Genomic DNA, 16,117 nt, shown 5'->3' with positions numbered 1-16,117 from the left:
TCCTTTGCAGACCTGGAGCCCATCAGCAAGCTCTTGAGTCCTCGGCTTTGCAGACAGGCACTAAGTGACAAGGAGATGCTTGACTTGGAAACCACGTTTGACTGGCAGCAGTCTCATCTCTTTTGTTGCATCCTGTGCTGCCTTTGCTCTTACAAAAACAAAGGAAGGAAAAGCAGGACCCTTGCACTATTTCTTAGCTGAACTGCTTTAGGCAGCCAGCCACAGAATCAGGGCTAGAAGCAGGCCCAGGAATAGAATCACAGAATGGTTTGGGTTGGAAGGGACCTCCAAAGCTCCTCCAACCCTCTGCAGATCAGATTGCCTACAGCCCTGTCCTTGGATATCTCCAGGGATGGGGCCTCAGTCACCTCCCTGAGCAACCTGTTGCAGTGTTCCAGCAGCCTCATGCTTCAGAACCTGATCCTAACAATATAAATCTGCTCTTCTCTATTTTGAAGCCATTTAGTGGAATCTTCTCAACCTTCCAGTGCTGAGCTGCTAGCCCTGATTTTAGCTCCCTGTCGTTCTCTGTGCTTACAAGACCTCCTCCTTGCTAAGGTGCTGGTGGCTCTCCTGCTTCCTGTGTCCTTTTGACCCAGCTAGAAGACTCAACTTCTGGTGCTCTAAAAGGTCTCTTTGTCTTCCTTCTTTGTGTCCTTTGTCTTGCTGGGCTTCTGCCTGCTTTTCCTGCAGGATCTCCCAGGGCTGTGGGCAGAGAGATGATAAAGGCTGGGTGGCAATGGGACATGGAATCACAGAATGGTTTAGGTTGGAAGTGACCTCAGGGCTCATCCAGTTCCAACACCCTGCCATAGACAGGGACACCTCTCACTAGAACAGGTCACTCAAGGCATCATCCAACCTGGTCCTGAACACCTCCAGGGAGGTTGTGGAGCACAGGCTATGATCCAAGATCTGCTGCTTGGTCTGGAGAAGAGAAGACTGAGAGGGGACTTGATAAATGCTTACAAGTAGCTGAAGGCTGCCAGGAAGAGTGGGACAGGCTCTGCTCACTGCTCCCTGGGATAGGACAAGCAACAATGGATGGAAGCTTCAGCACAGCAGGTTCCAGCTCAACACAAGGGGCAACTTCTTGGCTGGAAGGGTCCCAGAGCCCTGGCACAGGCTGCCCAGAGAGGTTGTGGAGTCTCCTTCTCTGGAACCTTTCAAGGCCTGTCTGGATGTGTTCCTCTGTGATCTGTGTTAGATAGGATTGTCCTGCTGTGGCAGGGGGGTTGGAGTGGATGATCTCCTTGGGTCTCTTCCAACCCCTGCCATCCTGTGAGCCTGTGACTTGGTGGGTTTGTTCTGCCTGGCATTCTGAGCTTCAGAGTCCAGGGCACTGATGTGTCCAAATTCTTGTGCTTCCCTGTCTTGTTAGATGGTTGCAAAAGCTTTTCTGGCTTGAGTACTCCTCGGGAGGAGGGAATGGTGAAAGGGCTTTTATTGTGCTTTTCTCTTTTTAGCTTGCTCCAGAGCTGCAGGGGACGTGGGCTGAGCTGTGCAGAGTTGGTCATTGTAGTCTGGCACTACCTGCCCACCAGCCTGGCTGCTCGTCAGGCCCCGTGCCCTGCCTGAGCTCTGCTTTGCCTTTGTTTCTCTGAGGGAAGAGCTGAGTTCTCAGAAAAACCCTGCTGCAGCTGCACAGGCTATGCCTGATGACAAATCCTACACTGGTTTTAGACCTGGCATTGGCAAAGCAGGCACTGGGCGGGGGGTGAGAGGGGGAACTGCTGGGGCCTGCAGTGAGGAGAACTGACCCAGGGCATGGTGCCCTTAGCCCCAGCCAGTCAGGGCTGTGCTGCAGCATCTGGGTACCACCTTGGCCCTTGTCTAAAAAGGAGTGGAGGGCACTGCATGAGCCCCACAGGCTCTGCTGTATTGGTGAGAGGGAATTGCTTGTTTTTTACTGTGTCCTTTGTTTCTTTCCTTCCAAAAGCTGAATCTTTTCCTAGGGCACATCCTAGCTGCTGCACTTTGCTGCCTCTTGGTGGTTCTGTGAGGATGCCAAGTGCACCTGAGCAAATATCTGAGGACAGTTTTAGAGGAAGTGTGGCAGGGAGATGCCTGGTGGGTGCCCAGGGCCCTTGGCAAGCCAAAGGGAGGAGTACTAGGGGGAGAGGTGTCCCCAAGGCAGCCTTCCTGGAGAAGGAGCAGCAGAACTTTTGGCCTCTGTGGAAGACAGAATCATAGAATCAGGTTGGAAGAGAGCTCCAAGCTCAGCCAGCCCAACCTAGCACCCAGCCCTGGCCAAGCAACCAGACCATGGCACTAAGTGCCCCAGCCAGGCTTGGCTGCAACACCTCCAGCCACAGCCACTCCACCACCTCCCTGGGCAGCCCATTCCAATGCCAATCACTCTCTCTGACAACAACTTCCTAACAACATCCAGCCTAGACCTGCCCTGGCACAGCTTCAGGCTGTGTCCACTTGTTCTGTTGCTGGCTGCCTGGCAGAAGAGCCCAACCCCACCTGGCTACAGCCTCCCTGCAGGCAGCTGCAGACAGCAATGAGCTCTGCCCTGAGCCTCCTCTGCTGCAGGCTGCACCCCCCCAGCTCCCTCAGCCTCTCCTCACAGGGCTGTGCTCCAGGCCCCTCCCCAGCCTTGCTGCCCTGCTCTGGACATGTTCAAGTACCCCAGCCCTGGGAGTGCTGGAGGAGGTGAGAGGCAGGCAGGGGCCAGGGAAGCACTGCCGGAGCCAGCTGCCTGCTGCTTGCCGCGGGTTTGGGTGCGGCTGAGGGCAGGGGGCAGCAGCAGGGGCCGCAGCCCTCCCAGCGCCTGCTGGCAGCTGCCGAGCTGGTCACTTGATAGCTGCTGGCTGCTGCTCGGGGCATAAAGTGGAGCAGTGCCGGATTAGATGTACCTGCCGCCCTTGGTGAGCCCCGGGGAGAGGGATGGGTGCTACTCTGCCGCCTCCGGCCGGCTGGCGCCCGGCGCCGTCGCCACGGCAACGGAGAGAGGCAGCCAGCGGCATGGAAACGGCCTCGCTGCCCCCAGCAGCCCCTTCCCACCGCCGCCTGGCACCCCTCGGGCCGCTCCGGGGCGCTGCCGCCGGGCGGAGCGCACATCCCGCGGGGTGCTGCATCGCTGGCGCCGTCCCTGCAGCTGGCACCCAGCTGGCACTGGCACACGGCCGTGCCCCCAGCCCTGAAGGGTAGCTTCATCGCTGCCGCTTCTGTGTCTTTTGGGGCTGGTCCTGAGGTCAGGGTGAGGTGCAGGTGAGCTGTGCTGGTCCCTGCGGCAGCAGCAGCCCGGGAGGGTCACTGGTTCAGCCTTAATCCCTCTGTGTCAGGCAGCAGAGGCAGCTGCAGCCAAACAAGGGCTCCTGTAACATAGGGCAGGCAAATGTCACGGCGGCAGCCTGGCTCCGCAGCGCAGCCTGCCTGCCTGCCTCGGGGTGCCGAGTCCAGGTTAATCTCTCCTCAGCCTGCCTTCAGAGAATCACAGACACAGCCAGGTTGGATCCTCAGGGTCAACAAGTCCGACCCAGAGCCCTGCTCTACAGGATTCACCTGAAACCATAGCCCCAAGCACCACAGCCAAACCACCCTCAAACACATCCAGGCTGGCTGACTCCATCACCTCCCTGGGCAGCTCATTCCACTCCCTGACCACTCTCTCCGTGAAAAACTTTTTCCTAATGTCCAACCTAAACCTCCCCAGGCTCAGCTTGAGGCCATTCCCCCTTCTTCTGTCTCCAATTCCCTGTGAGAAGAGCCCAGCTGCAGCCTCTCCACAATGTCCCTTCAGGTAGCTGTAGACCTTCAAGCTCCATCACCCAGCCCTGTCCAAACCACCAGACCATGGCACTAAGTGCCCCAGCCAGGCTTTTCTTGAACATCTCTAGAGATGGTGACTCCACCACCTCCCTGGGCAGCCCATTCCAATGCCAATCACTGTCTGTGCCAACAACTTCCTCCTAACATCCAGCCTGGCACAGCTTGAGGCTGTGTCCCCTCGTTCTGTTGCTGGCTGCCTGGCAGAAGAGCCCAACCCCACCTGGCTACAGCCTCCCTGCAGGTAGTTGTAGACAGCAAGGTTCCTGCCCAGTGGCACTAGCACAGTGTGGTGTGAGGAGGTGTGAGTGGCTTCAGAAGCAGCAGAGGAAAGCAGGAGCAGGGGAGAGCATCGAGGCTGAGCTCCTCTCTGCACTTGGCCGGCAGGACCCCGCAGCCCTGCTTCCCCAGCAGCACCGGAGCTGGGATGCTCTTAGGCATTAGTAAAGCCCCTAAGCAGTTCCCGCTGCTGCTGAGTACCCGTTAATGCCTCTTGAAGGGAGAGGAGTGCCTTGGAAAAGCACAAAAACAATCTGAGTGCTTTTGCTCTCTTTTTTTGGTCGGAGAGGTCATGGGCTGAAGTTGTGGGGAGGGGCAGGGGGCGGCTGGGGACTGCGGGTATGAAAGCAGCCAGGGCGAAAACATCACCTGGCCTGAACCCTTCCTCCTCAAAGGCTCCCAGGAGTGCTGAGAGGCTATAAACAGCTACTCACCGACCTGCTCCGTGCACACTGTGTGCCAGGTATCGCTGCAGCACAGGGCAAGCCAGCAAAACCTGGGCAGATGTCTCCAGAAGCTGGGCTGCACTGAGCTCTCCCCACCCCCAAACTGCTGTTGTGGTTTATTAGCACTGCAGGGGCTGTCCCCTTCTCTTTGCTTGCTTGTGTAGGCAGCCAGCTGCTAAAGGACACTGACATCACTTAATTAGGGGCTTAATTGAATCTCACAAAGGGTTTGGAATTGGCTGCCTGCTTCTCGTCGCTGAGATGCTTGCAGAAGGAAACAGTGAATCCCCAGTTCAGCAGCTGAGGCTGCAGCTTGAGGTGGAAGCCCTGGCTGCTGTGCTAGGGCAGTGCTTCCTCTTTGAGTGATGAAGTGCCTCGGGGGTACTTTTCCAAGTCACCAGGTGCCACCCCTGCCCAAGGGAAGGGTAAGTGAGTTAGACTGCCTAAAGCAAGGAGGAGGTAAACCAACCTGGGGCTGCTTAGCTTGAAAAAGAGGAGGCTCAGGGCAGAGCTCATTGCTGTCTGAAGCTCCCTGCAGGGAGGCTGTAGCCAGGTGGGGTTGGGCTCTGCTGCCAGGCAGCCAGCAACAGAAGAAGGGGACACAGCCTCAAGCTGTGCCAGGGCAGGTCTAGGTTGGATGTTGTTAGGAAGTTGTCAGAGAGAGTGATTGGCATTGGAATGGGCTGCCCAGGGAGGTGGTGGAGTGGCTGTGCCTGGAGGTGTTGCAGCCAAGCCTGGCTGGGGCACTTAGTGCCATGGTCTGGTTGGTTGGGCAGGGCTGGGTGCTAGGTTGGGCTGGATGAGCCTGGAGCTCTCTTCCAACCTGCCTGATTCTATGACTGTGGAGAGGCTGCTGCTGGGTTCTTCTCACAGGTACTTGGAGACAGAAGGGGGAATGGCCTCAAGCTGAGGCTGGGGAGGTTTAGATTGGACATTAGGAAGAAGAGAGTGGTCAGGGAGTGGGATGAGCTGCCCAGAGAGGTGGTGGAGTCACCCAGCCTGGATGTGTTTCAGGGTGGTTTGGCTGTGGTGCTTAGGACTATGGTTCAAGGTGGATCTTGTACAGCAGGGCTCTAGGTTGGGCTTGGTGATCCCCGAAGGGCTTTTCCAACCTGGATGTGTCTGTGATTCTGAGGCTGTGTTTCTTCTGTCAGTCAGTAGAATGCTTTGTGCTCCACCCCCTAAACTTTGCAGAAAGTTCTGGGGTGGTGCTTTGGAATGGAGGGCAGAGCCCCAGAGGGGCCAAAGTTGAACCAAAGGTGAAGCTGTGTGGTCAGCAGCAGCAGCAGCATCTGAACTTGTTTCAGGGAAAATAAAAACGTTTCTTTGAGAGTAGGGAATCAGAAGCTGGGAAGGAGTGGAGAATGAAAAACCTGTCCCAAAGCAAAAGGGAAGCCCAAAGGGAGAGGAGGTGACCCTGACGAGGTGCTGGTGCTGTGGCCCTGCTGCTGCTGAGTGAATCAGTTGCTGCTCAGGGGGAATGTGAGCCAGTAGAAACCAGCATTCCACCCAGGTGCCAAAAGAAGCAATTAGAACTGGTAAACACCAGGGGCTGACTAAACCCAGGCCCTTAATTAATCACTTCATCTGAAGGGTAAGGAAATCATTAAGTGCTATTGATGTCTATTAATTCCCTGCAAGTGCAACAACAATGGAGAGCTTGAAGACTTCTTTCACTGTGTGGTGAGCAACCAAGCCCTTGCACCGGGTGGGAGAGTTGCTTAGTGCAGCTCTTTCTCCCGTGCCACTGAACACTCGAGTCACTCTCCTGCTCTTCACCTGAATTTCAGAAGCACCACAGATCTCTTCCCAGACTGATTATTCCATTTGTCCTATCACCTTTATGTGACGTGGGCACTTCTGCATTGATGCAAGAGGCAGCTTGGAGTAGAGGATGATGGCTGTGTGGTGGTGCTGCTGTGTTGGACAAGCCTGCCAGCTCAGAACTTCCTGGCAGCTCAGCCACGTTGCTGGAGCAAAGGGAAAGCTCCTCCAGCGTGTCAGACATCTATGGAAGAACCTCTTTTCCTGCCTGTCAATCCTGTGACAGCTGAAGGAACTTCCCTTGAAACCAACCTAGTCAAACTCAGACAGCTGGAGTAAGGAAGGGGATTCATCCAGTTCTTGTTTTCTCCTCTGCTGTCAACTGCACCTCAAAAGGCTCTTCTCAGCAGAGCGAGTTCTTTCAACGCCTTTCAGCCCCACCGCGGAGGTTCGCTGCCTGGTTGCCATGGTTCCCTCTCTCTAAAGAGGAATAGTTAAATATGCAATTTAAGAAACTAAAGAGGAACAACAGGAAGAATAGAAAGGAAGCTTCTGGGTTTGTGACACAACCGCTGGCTGCACCACAACACTCCCCTTACAGGTGAAATGTATCCAGTGGATGCTGCATGCAGCCAGGGCTTCTCCGGCAGCATGGATTCCAAGGAGGTGCCCTTTGTGCCTCTGCCATCCAGGAAATCAATCTCCAGTCAGTTACTGCTGTTACCCTCCCCAGTTAATGCTCCAGAGAGCCTCAGCTGTTCTTTCCTTGGCAGAAATTTTCCTCTGGCTGGACTTGGAACAGCAATAATACATCCTAGACCCACGACAAGCTCGTGCTGCCTGTGGGTATGGAGGTACAGTTCAAGGCTTAAGTGTTTTAAACCTCCTCGGTAGCATTTCATTGTTCCTCAGGCCTGCTAACCCCCTGCTCACTTTCCCCAGGACCCCAGGAAATCCAGTTTGTGGTGCACAAGACCGCAGAGCCTGCAAGCATCAGAACTGGCAACATCCCAACCCCTTCAGAAGGGCTGGCACTCATCCTTTGCCAGTGGCACTGGCAGACCAGCTACAGCTTAGGGGAAACAAAGCTGCAATGCTGGCTCCAGAGTGCAGTGGAAATAGGGGGGAAGCTGCTTCTTGTGGCACACTGAGCCCTACAAGCTGGGGGGAGGGGAAGAGTTACCCCACAGCTTGTTGCTAAATATCTGCAGTGAGAGGAAGGGGGAAGGAAGATGCCATGAGAACAGCAAGTTGTTAATGCCAAGTGACTGGAAGGAGATGTAGACCCCCAGCTCCTCTTCCACCTAACAAGGGCAGTAACAGCACACAGGGCTAGACAAGAGCCACATCTGGTAGGGTAAGAGGAAAAGCACAGTCGAGAGGCAGTAACAATCCAAACCACTTCTGGGAACAAAGCAGGAATGGCTCTCAAAAGACCAACATTTTAATCATCACACTTTGAACAGGAGAGGCTTCCCACTAGGGCAGGACAGAGAGTCCTGCTTCTGCCACCTGGGCTTCACGGCCCAGGGTGATCTGTCTCGTCAAGCTTCCCTCACCAGGGGTTTCCAGGGAGGGTGGCTTTGCAGAGTCCCTCCAGGAGCAAGGTTCAGCCCAGTCCCTGTGTCCTGAGCTGCTGTTGGAAGCTGTGTGTCACTCGCAGTCCCCGCTCACATCCGCCTGGCCTTCCGCGGGCGGCAGCCATTGTGTGGCACTGGAGTGTTGTCGGTGATGGAGATGACCTCCAGGCCTCCCATGGTCAAGCCCTTGATGGCAGCCTGGAAGAAGACAGCAGATGATACTTGGCTGTCAACACATAAACAGCAGCGATGGAGGGGGGAAAATCACAGGGAAAAATAATTTGGTCCCCAGTCTGCAACCTCTCCTAACAGTTTGACTTTGTAGTTGTCTCAGGAGTAGCCTGGAGCAGAAAGCCCAGACTGAGCCTGTCTGCTCCAGCTCCTTCACCCTCACTCCCAACCATTTTCCCACTTCAGTTGGATGAAGTCCCCAATACAAGTTTTGTTCTGCCTCCAAAGGGATATTACTCAAATTATACTGGGGCTGTTCAGCCTGGAGAAGGCCCTGGGAGGACCTCAGAGCTGCCTTCCAGTAGCTGAAGGGATCCTGCAGGAAAGCAGCAGAGGGACTTTTGCTGAGGGTGTCTGGAGACAGGCCAAGGGGGAATGGTTTGAAGCTGAGGCAGAGCAGAGTTAGACTGGAGCTGAGGAAGAAGTTGTTCTTCAGGAGGGTGGTGAGACTCTGGCACAGGCTGCCCAGGGAGGCTGTGGCTGCTTCCTCCACTGGGGTGTCCAAGGCCAGGCCGAGTCTAGCTGAGGCATGTCCCTGCCCGTGGCAGAGAGGCTGGAGCAGATGAGCTCTGAGGTCCCTTCCAACCTGAGCCATTCTGTGACTCTTAATATCCATTACTAGGTGCCTGAGTGACAAATTCTTCAGGAAAGCAGTCATGAGGAGCCTGAATTTCCAAGCCCTGGAATGCTGCCCGAGAAAGAGAAGCAGGAGATGTTGACACCTACCTTGCGTCCCGGTCCCAGTCCCTTCACCATGACTCGTACGTGCAGCACACCCTTCCCTCGTGCTTTCTGTGGGCAGAACAATGCTTCAGTGCCCTCCTTGGGGTCACTGCTGCTGCTCTGCCTCCCCATGATCACAGGCTCACAGGATGGCAGGGGTTGGAAGGCACCCAAAGAGATCATCCAGTCCAACCCCCCTGCCACAGCAGGACTACACAATCTAGCTCAGGGCACACAGCAACACAGCCACAGGCCTGGAAAGGCTCCAGAGAAGGAGACTCCACAGCCTCTCTGGGCAGCCTGTGCCAGGGCTCTGGGACCCTTCCAGCCAAGCAGTTGCCCCTTGTGTTGAGCTGGAACCTGCTGTGCTGCAGCTTCCATCCATTGCTGCTTGTCCTATCCCAGGGAGCAGTGAGCAGAGCCTGTTCCCCTCTCCTGACCCCCAGCCCTCAGAGATTTAGAGACATTGATTAGATCCCCTCTCAGTCTTCTCTTCTGCAGCCTAAGCAGCCCCAGGTGCCTCAGCCTCTCCTCACCAGGCAGTGCTCCAGTCCCCTCATCATCCTTGTCTCTTTGTTCCCTTCCAACCCACTGCCATAGGATTCAAGTCCAATGAGAGGGTAGGTAGTAATGGACACAGAAGACAACTCTAGGGGATTACTGCACAGAGACACAAGGACAAAAGGAGGCCTGGATCCAGCCATTGCAGGCTGAAGAGAATTCCTGTGCTAGGCTCAGTACTGCAGAGTGCTTGAAGATCAAACTGCCTGTGACCTAAAGCCAGGGTGGAAGACAACAAACCCATGGAAAGGTGACTGAAGTGAGTGACTAACAAGAACAAACTCAAAGCTGTTTTCCCTTCCCTAAGGCAGCCACTTCTCCCCTGTGACCAGTGGGCTCCTTCTAGAGGGTCAATGAGGAAAGCAGGCAAGCTGCGGCTTTGCTGTGCAGGAGTCCACACCTTCAGTGCCAAAATTCCAGGGGCTTGCAAATTGAAAATGCAAAGCAGGAGCTGCAAAGCAGAGCCCTGCTGCCACCACCTGGACACAGCTCCTCTGGGCCTCTTGCTTTGTGTTCCACTGCAGCCAACGTACTAACAGCTCACAGAGAGTCACGCTGGTGGAGCAGAGCCGTGCAGCCGTTAAGGCTCCAGCGAGCAGGAGATGAACAGTGAAGATGCTCTTCTGTTCCTATCAACCACAGCAAGCTGCTGGCCAGCAGTAGCATCAAACACCTCCAACATGAAAAGCTGGAATAAGTTCTACTATATTCAGTATGAGGATTTCCAGTCTAACCTTGCCTCATTCTGCTGTATGAGGGCTGTGGTGCAGCCAAACTCATCTCCTCCTGCCACTTGGGCGCCCACGTGGCTCGTTCAGAAGCAGTGACAGTACACTGCATGCAGCTGGCAAGTGCAGGGACATCACCTGCTCTGCCTCAGAGCTGTTAGCAGCAGCTCTCTTCTGTGGCAGAGAGCAACTATCAAACGTTTGCAGGGCAGGAGCTCCTCTCCTATGAGGACAGGCTGAGAGTTGGGGTTGTTCAGACTGGAGAAGACTCCAAGGAGACCTTATGGTGGCCTTCCAGTATCTGAAGGGGCCCTACATGAAAGCTGAGGAGGGACTTTTTTAGGCTGTCAGGCAGTGATAGGACTGGGGGGAATGGACCCAAGCTAGAATATTCAGACTGGATGTTAGGAGGAAGTTGTTCAGCATGAGGGTGGTGAGAGCCTGGAAGAGGTTGCCCAGGGAGGTGGTGGAAGCCTCATCCCTGGAGGTGTTTAAGGACAGGCTGGATGAGGCTGTGGGCAGCCTGATGTAGTGTGAGGTATCCCTGCCCATGGCAAGGGGCTTGGAACTGGATGATCCTTGAGGTCCCTTCCCTTCTGTAATTCCAGCTGCTTCTCAGGCCCCTACAGTGCAGAGACTGAACTGCTGCTGATTCAGGGCTATGTTTCCAAAACAGTCAAGAGACCTTCACTTAGAAAACATCTGCTCTGCAAGCTGGTGCTGAGGATAAGCTCTGAGTTACACTTCTCACCTGGGCACTTGCACCTGCTTGTTTCCAACCCACTTGGTGTGACAGTGAAGCCATGGAAACTGCCAGCCAACAGCAGTGTGCTGCTGGAGTGCAAATCATAGAATGGGCTGGGTTGGAAGTGACCTGCAAAGGTCATCCAGCCCAACCACCTCTGCACTTAGCAGGGACATCCTCAACTAGGTCAGGTTGCCCAGAGCTGATATTCCCTCCCTGGACGTGTTCAGGACCAGGCTGGATGAGGCCTTGAGTGACCTGTTCTAGTGGGAGGTGTCCCTGCCTATGGCAGGGGGTTGGAACTGGATGAGCTTTCATCTCCCTTCCAACCTAAACCATCTCCAACCACCTCCCTGAGCAACCTGTTCCAGTGTTCCACCACTCTCATGGTGCAGAACTTGTTCCTAACATACAATCCAGTTTGAAACCTTTGCCCCTTGTCCTGTCCCTGCAGGCCTTTGCAATCACTCTCTCTCCATCCTTCTAGCAGAGCCCCCGTCAGGTTCTGGAAGTCTGCTCTAAGGTCTCCCTGGAGCCTTCTCTTTTCCACGCTGAACAAACCCAGCTCCCTCAGCCTGAAAGGCACAGAGCTTGTGCTGCTGCCTGGGAGCAAGGCAGCAACCGGGCAGTGAGGAGAGAGGCAGGTGGTGCTCCCCCGGCGGCTGAGGGCGGTCAGTGCAGACTCACGGTTGCTGCCGCGATGGCTGCGGTCTGTGCCGCGATGGCAGTGGCCTTCTTGGCGTTCTGGAAGCCTTCTGTGCCGCAGGAGGTGCGGGCAAAGGGCCTGTTGTCAAAGCTGACCACCTGGATGTGGGTACTACAGAAAGAGAGGGGGAAGAGAAGGAAGCTGCAGCAAGGATTTATTTTCCACTTTCTCAGAAGCATAGAATCAGTCAGCGTTGGGAGGCACCACAAGGATCAGGCAGTTCCAACCTCCCTGCCATGCCCAGGGACACCTCACACTACATCAGGCTGCCCACAGCCTCATCCAGCCTGGCCTGAAACACCTCCAGGGATGAGGCTTCCACCACCTTCCTGGGCAACCCCTTCCAGACTCTCACCACCCTCATGCTGAACAACTTCTTCCTAACATCCAGGCTGAATCTCCTCATTTCCAGCTTTGTTCCATTCCCCCCAGTCCTGTCACTACCTGACAGCCTAAAAGCCCCCCCCCCAGCTTTTTTGTTAGGCCCCCTTAAGATACTGAAAGGTCACAATAAGGTCACCTTGGAGCCTTCTCCTCTCCAGAGTGAACAGCCCCAACTCCCTCACTCTCCTCACAGCAGAGGTGCTGCAGCCCTCTCGACTTATTGTCCACTTTCTTCTTGCTCACCTTACTGGCATGGCCTACACAGGGCTCTTGTCTCCAAGCCACCCTCACTCAGCACTGTGTTCTGAGGTATCTCACTTAGATCAGTCCAGTGCAGAGACCTCCTTGCAGTGACCTTCTGGTCAGCCTAGAGAATCTGAGTGAGATGACAAAACCCTTCTGGGTCAGCTATGCTTTGTCTAGGAACACCTCAGATGTCACTTAGCCCTTTCAGCCCCCACCTTGCAGCTGCTGTTTAATGCACAGAACATTTCTACTCTGCAGCTTAAAAGAGGTTACAGAACCAGTGAAATGTTACACTCAGGGGCAACAGCTGAAACAAGCATCCCATGGAGACTGTGCCACCTTTTCTTTCAGCAGCTGCACAGTGCTAGAGCCGAGGGCTGGAAGTAACTTGCCCTTACAGCTGTAAGCATCAAATTATCCAGAGCAGAATGGAGTCAAAATGCATCAGCAGCAACTGCACTGCTGTTAAAAGCCCTGTAAGGACAGTTCTGCTTCCTGGACAGCACTGAGGTTTGAATTCTGAATGATCTTCCCAGCCCTTTGAGCCTTTTTTTCACCAAAACAAATGGCCAAAGCCTGACTATGGGACAAGGTTTTATCCTGCAGCAGCTCTTTTGCTTACTTGTTGTAGGTAGCTTTGATGTGAGCTATTGGGATCTCTTCATAGGTCTTTCCATTCCATCTCATGGAGTTCCTCTGCAGGATCAAAGGGCTGAGGAGCAAAACAAGAGTTAGCAGGCACTGGCTCCTTAGATTTTCACACACAGAGAAAACATCCTGTTGGGAGAGACCTCCAAGTTCAGTCAGCTCAACCCTCAACCCATCACTGAAGGCTCAACACTAAACCATGTCCCTAAGCACCAGGTCCAAAGGCTGTTGGAACACTTCCAGCAATGGTGACTGCAGCACTGCCCTGGGCAGCCTCGTCCAAGGTTTGAGAACTGCCTCTGTGAAGAAGCATTTCCTGGCATCCAGCCTGAACCTGCCCTGGCCCAGCCTGAAGCCAAAGTTTTGGCCACAACAACCCCAAGCAGTGCCACAGGCTGGGGACAGAGTGCCTGAGAGCAGCCAGGCAGAGAGGGGCCTAGGGGTGCTGAAGAGAGGAGATGAAGATGAGGCAGCAGTGCCCAGGTGGCCAAGAGAGCCAATGGCATCCTGGGCTGGCTCAGGAGCAGTGTGGGCAGCAGGACAAGGGAGGTTCTTGTGCCCCTCTGCTCAGCACTGCTTAGGCCACACCTTGAGTGCTGTGTCCAGTTCTGGGCTCCTCCATTGCAGAGAGATGTTGAGGTGCTGGAAAGTGTTGAGAGAAGGGCAGCAAGGCTGGGGAGGGGCCTGGAGCACAGCCCTGTGAGGAGAGGCTGAGGGAGCTGGGGGTGTGCAGCCTGCAGCAGAGGAGGCTCAGGGCAGAGCTCATTGCTGCCTGCAGCTGCCTGCAGGGAGGCTGTAGCCAGGTGGGGTTGGGCTCTGCTGCCAGGCACCCAGCAGCAGAAGAAGGGGACACAGCCTCAAGCTGTGCCAGGGCAGGTCTAGGCTGGATGTTGTTAGGAAGTTGTTGTCAGAAAGAGTGATTGGCACTGGAATGGGCTGCCCAGGGAGGTGGTGGAGTGGCTGTGGCTGGAGGTGTTCAAGAGCAGGCCGAGTGGGGCACTGAGTGCCGCGGGTTCGTTAACTCGCAGGGCTGGGTGCCAGGCTGGGCTGGCTGCGCCTGGAGCTCTCTCCCAGCCCGGCTCACCCTCCGACGGCGCAGGCCAGCCGCGGGCAGCTGTCCGAGGGGCACAAGCAGTGCTCACGTTTAAGCCAATGCCTGCCCCTCCCTCAGCTGAAGAGCTCCCTGAGGCGATAAACCCTGGCACCGAGAGGCACAGGGCTGCAGCTCCCGGCGCGGCCTGGCGCTCACCTCTGATCGGGCACTCCGTGGCTCTCCGCCTCCTTCGCCGCCGCTCCCGCCGGGTCCTGCAGCCGAGGCGGGCCGGTGTGCAAGCCGCGGCACAGGCTGGCGGCACAGCTCCTGCGGGAGAGAAACGCGGTGAGGGTGGAGGGGCCGCGGGGAGAAGGGGCGAGCGGCTCGCCCGGGGCGGGGGGCGGCGTGCGGGGTGTGTGGGGGCCTCCCGTGCCGGCGGCCGTGGCGGGGCGGCTGCGCCCAAGCGGGCAGCCCAGAGCGAGGTGGGGAGGAGCCCGGCCCGGTCCCGGCGGGTCCCCGCGGCTCACCCCCAGGCCGCTCCGCGCAGCCGTTGCCAGGCGACCGCCAGCGCCGCGCTCATGGCGGCCGCGGATCGGAGACCGGCGGGGCCGCCGCAAGGCAGCATGGGAGCGGCGGGGAGAGCAGCGGCGCCGGTAGCGCGTGCGGCCGGGGCCGCCGCAAGGCATCATGGGAACGGGGGGGAGGCGGCGGCCGCGGGCCCGGCCGGGGGACGCTGGCGAAGCACGGCGGGAGCGGGGACGAGAGACGGCGGCCGCCGTTAGCTCGCCCGGTGAAGCGGCCGCAAATCACGATGGGGGCAAGGAAGGAAGACGGCGGCGGCGGCCGGCTCGGCCGGGGAGGTCACCGCAGAGCAGGACGGGAGCGGGGAGCAGAGGGCGTCGCGCAGCCGCGGAGCGCTGTCGGTCGCGGAGCGCTGTCGGTCGCGCAGCCGCGGAGCGCTGTCGGTCGCGGAGCGCTGTCGGTCGCGGAGCGCTGTCGGTCGCGGAGCGCTGTCGGTCGCGGAGCGCTGTCGGTCGCGGAGCGCTGTCGGTCGCGCAGCCGCGCCATGGCGGCGGTTTGCTCCCCGGGGCAGCGAGCCGCGGCTTGCTGCCGGTGGCTTTGCAGCGCCGCTGCGCCTCGGCCGTGGCGGCTGTTCGGGGCGATGTGCCTGCTGCGGCCGCCCCGCATCACGCAGCCGCTGCAGCAGGAGGAGGAGGAGATGGCAGCGCTCATGGGGCAGGTAGAGGGGGAGCGCCTGGGGGCCTCAGCTGGAGGGAAGAGCAGCCTGGAAGGGAGAGCAGCCTGCAGAGGAGAGCAGCCTGGAAGGGAGAGCAGCCTGGAGGGGAGAGCAGCCTGGAAGGGAGAGCAGCCTGGAGGGGAGAGCAGCCTGGAAGGGAGAGCAGCCTGGAGGGGAGAGCAGCCTGGAAGGGAGAGCAGCCTGGAGGGGAGAGCAGCCTGGAAGGGAGAGCAGCCTGGAGGGGAGAGCAGCCTGGAAGGGAGAGCAGCCTGGAGGGCAGAGCAGCCTGGAAGGGAGAGCAGCCTGGAAGGGAGAGCAGCCTGGAAGGGAGAGCAGCCTGGAAGGGAGAGCAGCCTGGAAGGGAGAGCAGCCTGGAAGGGAGAGCAGCCTGGAAGGGAGAGCAGCCTGGAAGGGAGAGCAGCCTGGAGGGCAGAGCAGCCTGGAGGGGAGAGCAGCCTGGAGGGGAGAGCAGCCTGGAGGGCAGAGCAGCCTGGAGGGCAGAGCAGCCTGGAGGGGAGAGCAGCCTGGAGGGCAGAGCAGCCTGGAGGGCAGAGCAGCCTGGAGGGGAGAGCAGCCTGGAGGGCAGAGCAGCCTGGAGGGGAGAGCAGCCTGGAGGGGAGAGCAGCCTGGAGGGCAGAGCAGCCTGGAGGGCAGAGCAGCCTGGAGGGCAGAGCAGCCTGGAGGGGAGAGCAGCCTGGAAGGGAGAGCAGCCTGGAAGGGAGAGCAGCCTGCAGAGCAGAGCAGCCTGGAGGGCAGAGCAGCCTGGAAGGGAGAGCAGCCTGGAAGGGAGAGCAGCCTGGAAGGGAGAGCAGCCTGGAAGGGAGAGCAGCCTGCAGAGCAGAGCAGCCTGGAGGGCAGAGCAGCCTGGCGGCCGGGGCACTGCGTGAGGCACTTGGTGCCAGGGGTTGGGTAATTAGGAGGCGGTAGGTCGGACTCGATGGTCTCAGGGGTCTCTTGCAGCCTGGCTAACTCTGTGATCTGCTGGCCTGGAAGCCGTGGCTAGGCACGGGCAGTGCCTGGCAGCCCCGG

General features: G+C 57.5%; 2 protein-coding genes across 9 annotated transcripts in view; one reads left to right on the top strand and one right to left on the bottom strand.

Annotated features, from left to right (window-relative positions):
• Window positions 1-16,117, top strand: part of DET1 (DET1 partner of COP1 E3 ubiquitin ligase) — a 33,999-nt gene that overhangs the window by 16,934 nt on the left and 948 nt on the right. For 4 of the 8 annotated variants that reach the window (XM_064158088.1, XM_064158092.1, XM_064158090.1 and 1 more), the window contains one exon: window positions 8,700-8,872. The exons of 1 other annotated variant lie outside the window; for it this stretch is intronic. In XM_064158088.1, coding sequence (XP_064014158.1) covers window positions 8,700-8,796 — 97 coding nt within the window. In that variant the 3' untranslated portion in view covers window positions 8,797-8,872. Of the gene's footprint in view, window positions 1-10; window positions 620-8,699; window positions 8,873-9,400; window positions 10,075-16,117 lie in introns of those variants that run through there. 3 more of the 8 variants (XM_064158094.1, XM_064158093.1, XM_064158089.1) reach the window with 3 other exon arrangements.
• MRPS11 (mitochondrial ribosomal protein S11) lies at window positions 7,689-14,496 on the bottom strand. Its single transcript, XM_064158097.1, has 6 exons — window positions 14,379-14,496; window positions 14,068-14,178; window positions 12,793-12,882; window positions 11,522-11,651; window positions 8,804-8,869; window positions 7,689-8,044 (listed from the first exon to the last, which is right to left on the bottom strand). Exons 1-6 carry the CDS (start codon window positions 14,474-14,476, stop codon window positions 7,937-7,939), a joined length of 603 nt encoding a protein of 200 aa, XP_064014167.1. The 5' UTR covers window positions 14,477-14,496; the 3' UTR covers window positions 7,689-7,936.

Source organism: Pogoniulus pusillus, chromosome 17 (assembly GCF_015220805.1).
Source record: "Pogoniulus pusillus isolate bPogPus1 chromosome 17, bPogPus1.pri, whole genome shotgun sequence".
Lineage (NCBI taxonomy): Eukaryota > Metazoa > Chordata > Aves > Piciformes > Lybiidae > Pogoniulus > Pogoniulus pusillus.
This window is presented reverse-complemented; position numbering and strand designations above follow the sequence as displayed.

Coding starts and splice junctions, on each gene's coding strand:
- MRPS11 (XM_064158097.1), bottom strand. CDS start 14,476: ATGCTGCCTTGCGGCGGCCCCGCCGGTCTCCGATCCGCGGCCGCCATG. Junction 14,179..14,378: donor CTGCGCGGAGCGGCCTGGGG/GTGAGCCGCGGG, acceptor TCTCTCCCGCAG/GAGCTGTGCCGCCAGCCTGT. Junction 12,883..14,067: donor CACGGAGTGCCCGATCAGAG/GTGAGCGCCAGG, acceptor TTTGCTCCTCAG/CCCTTTGATCCTGCAGAGGA.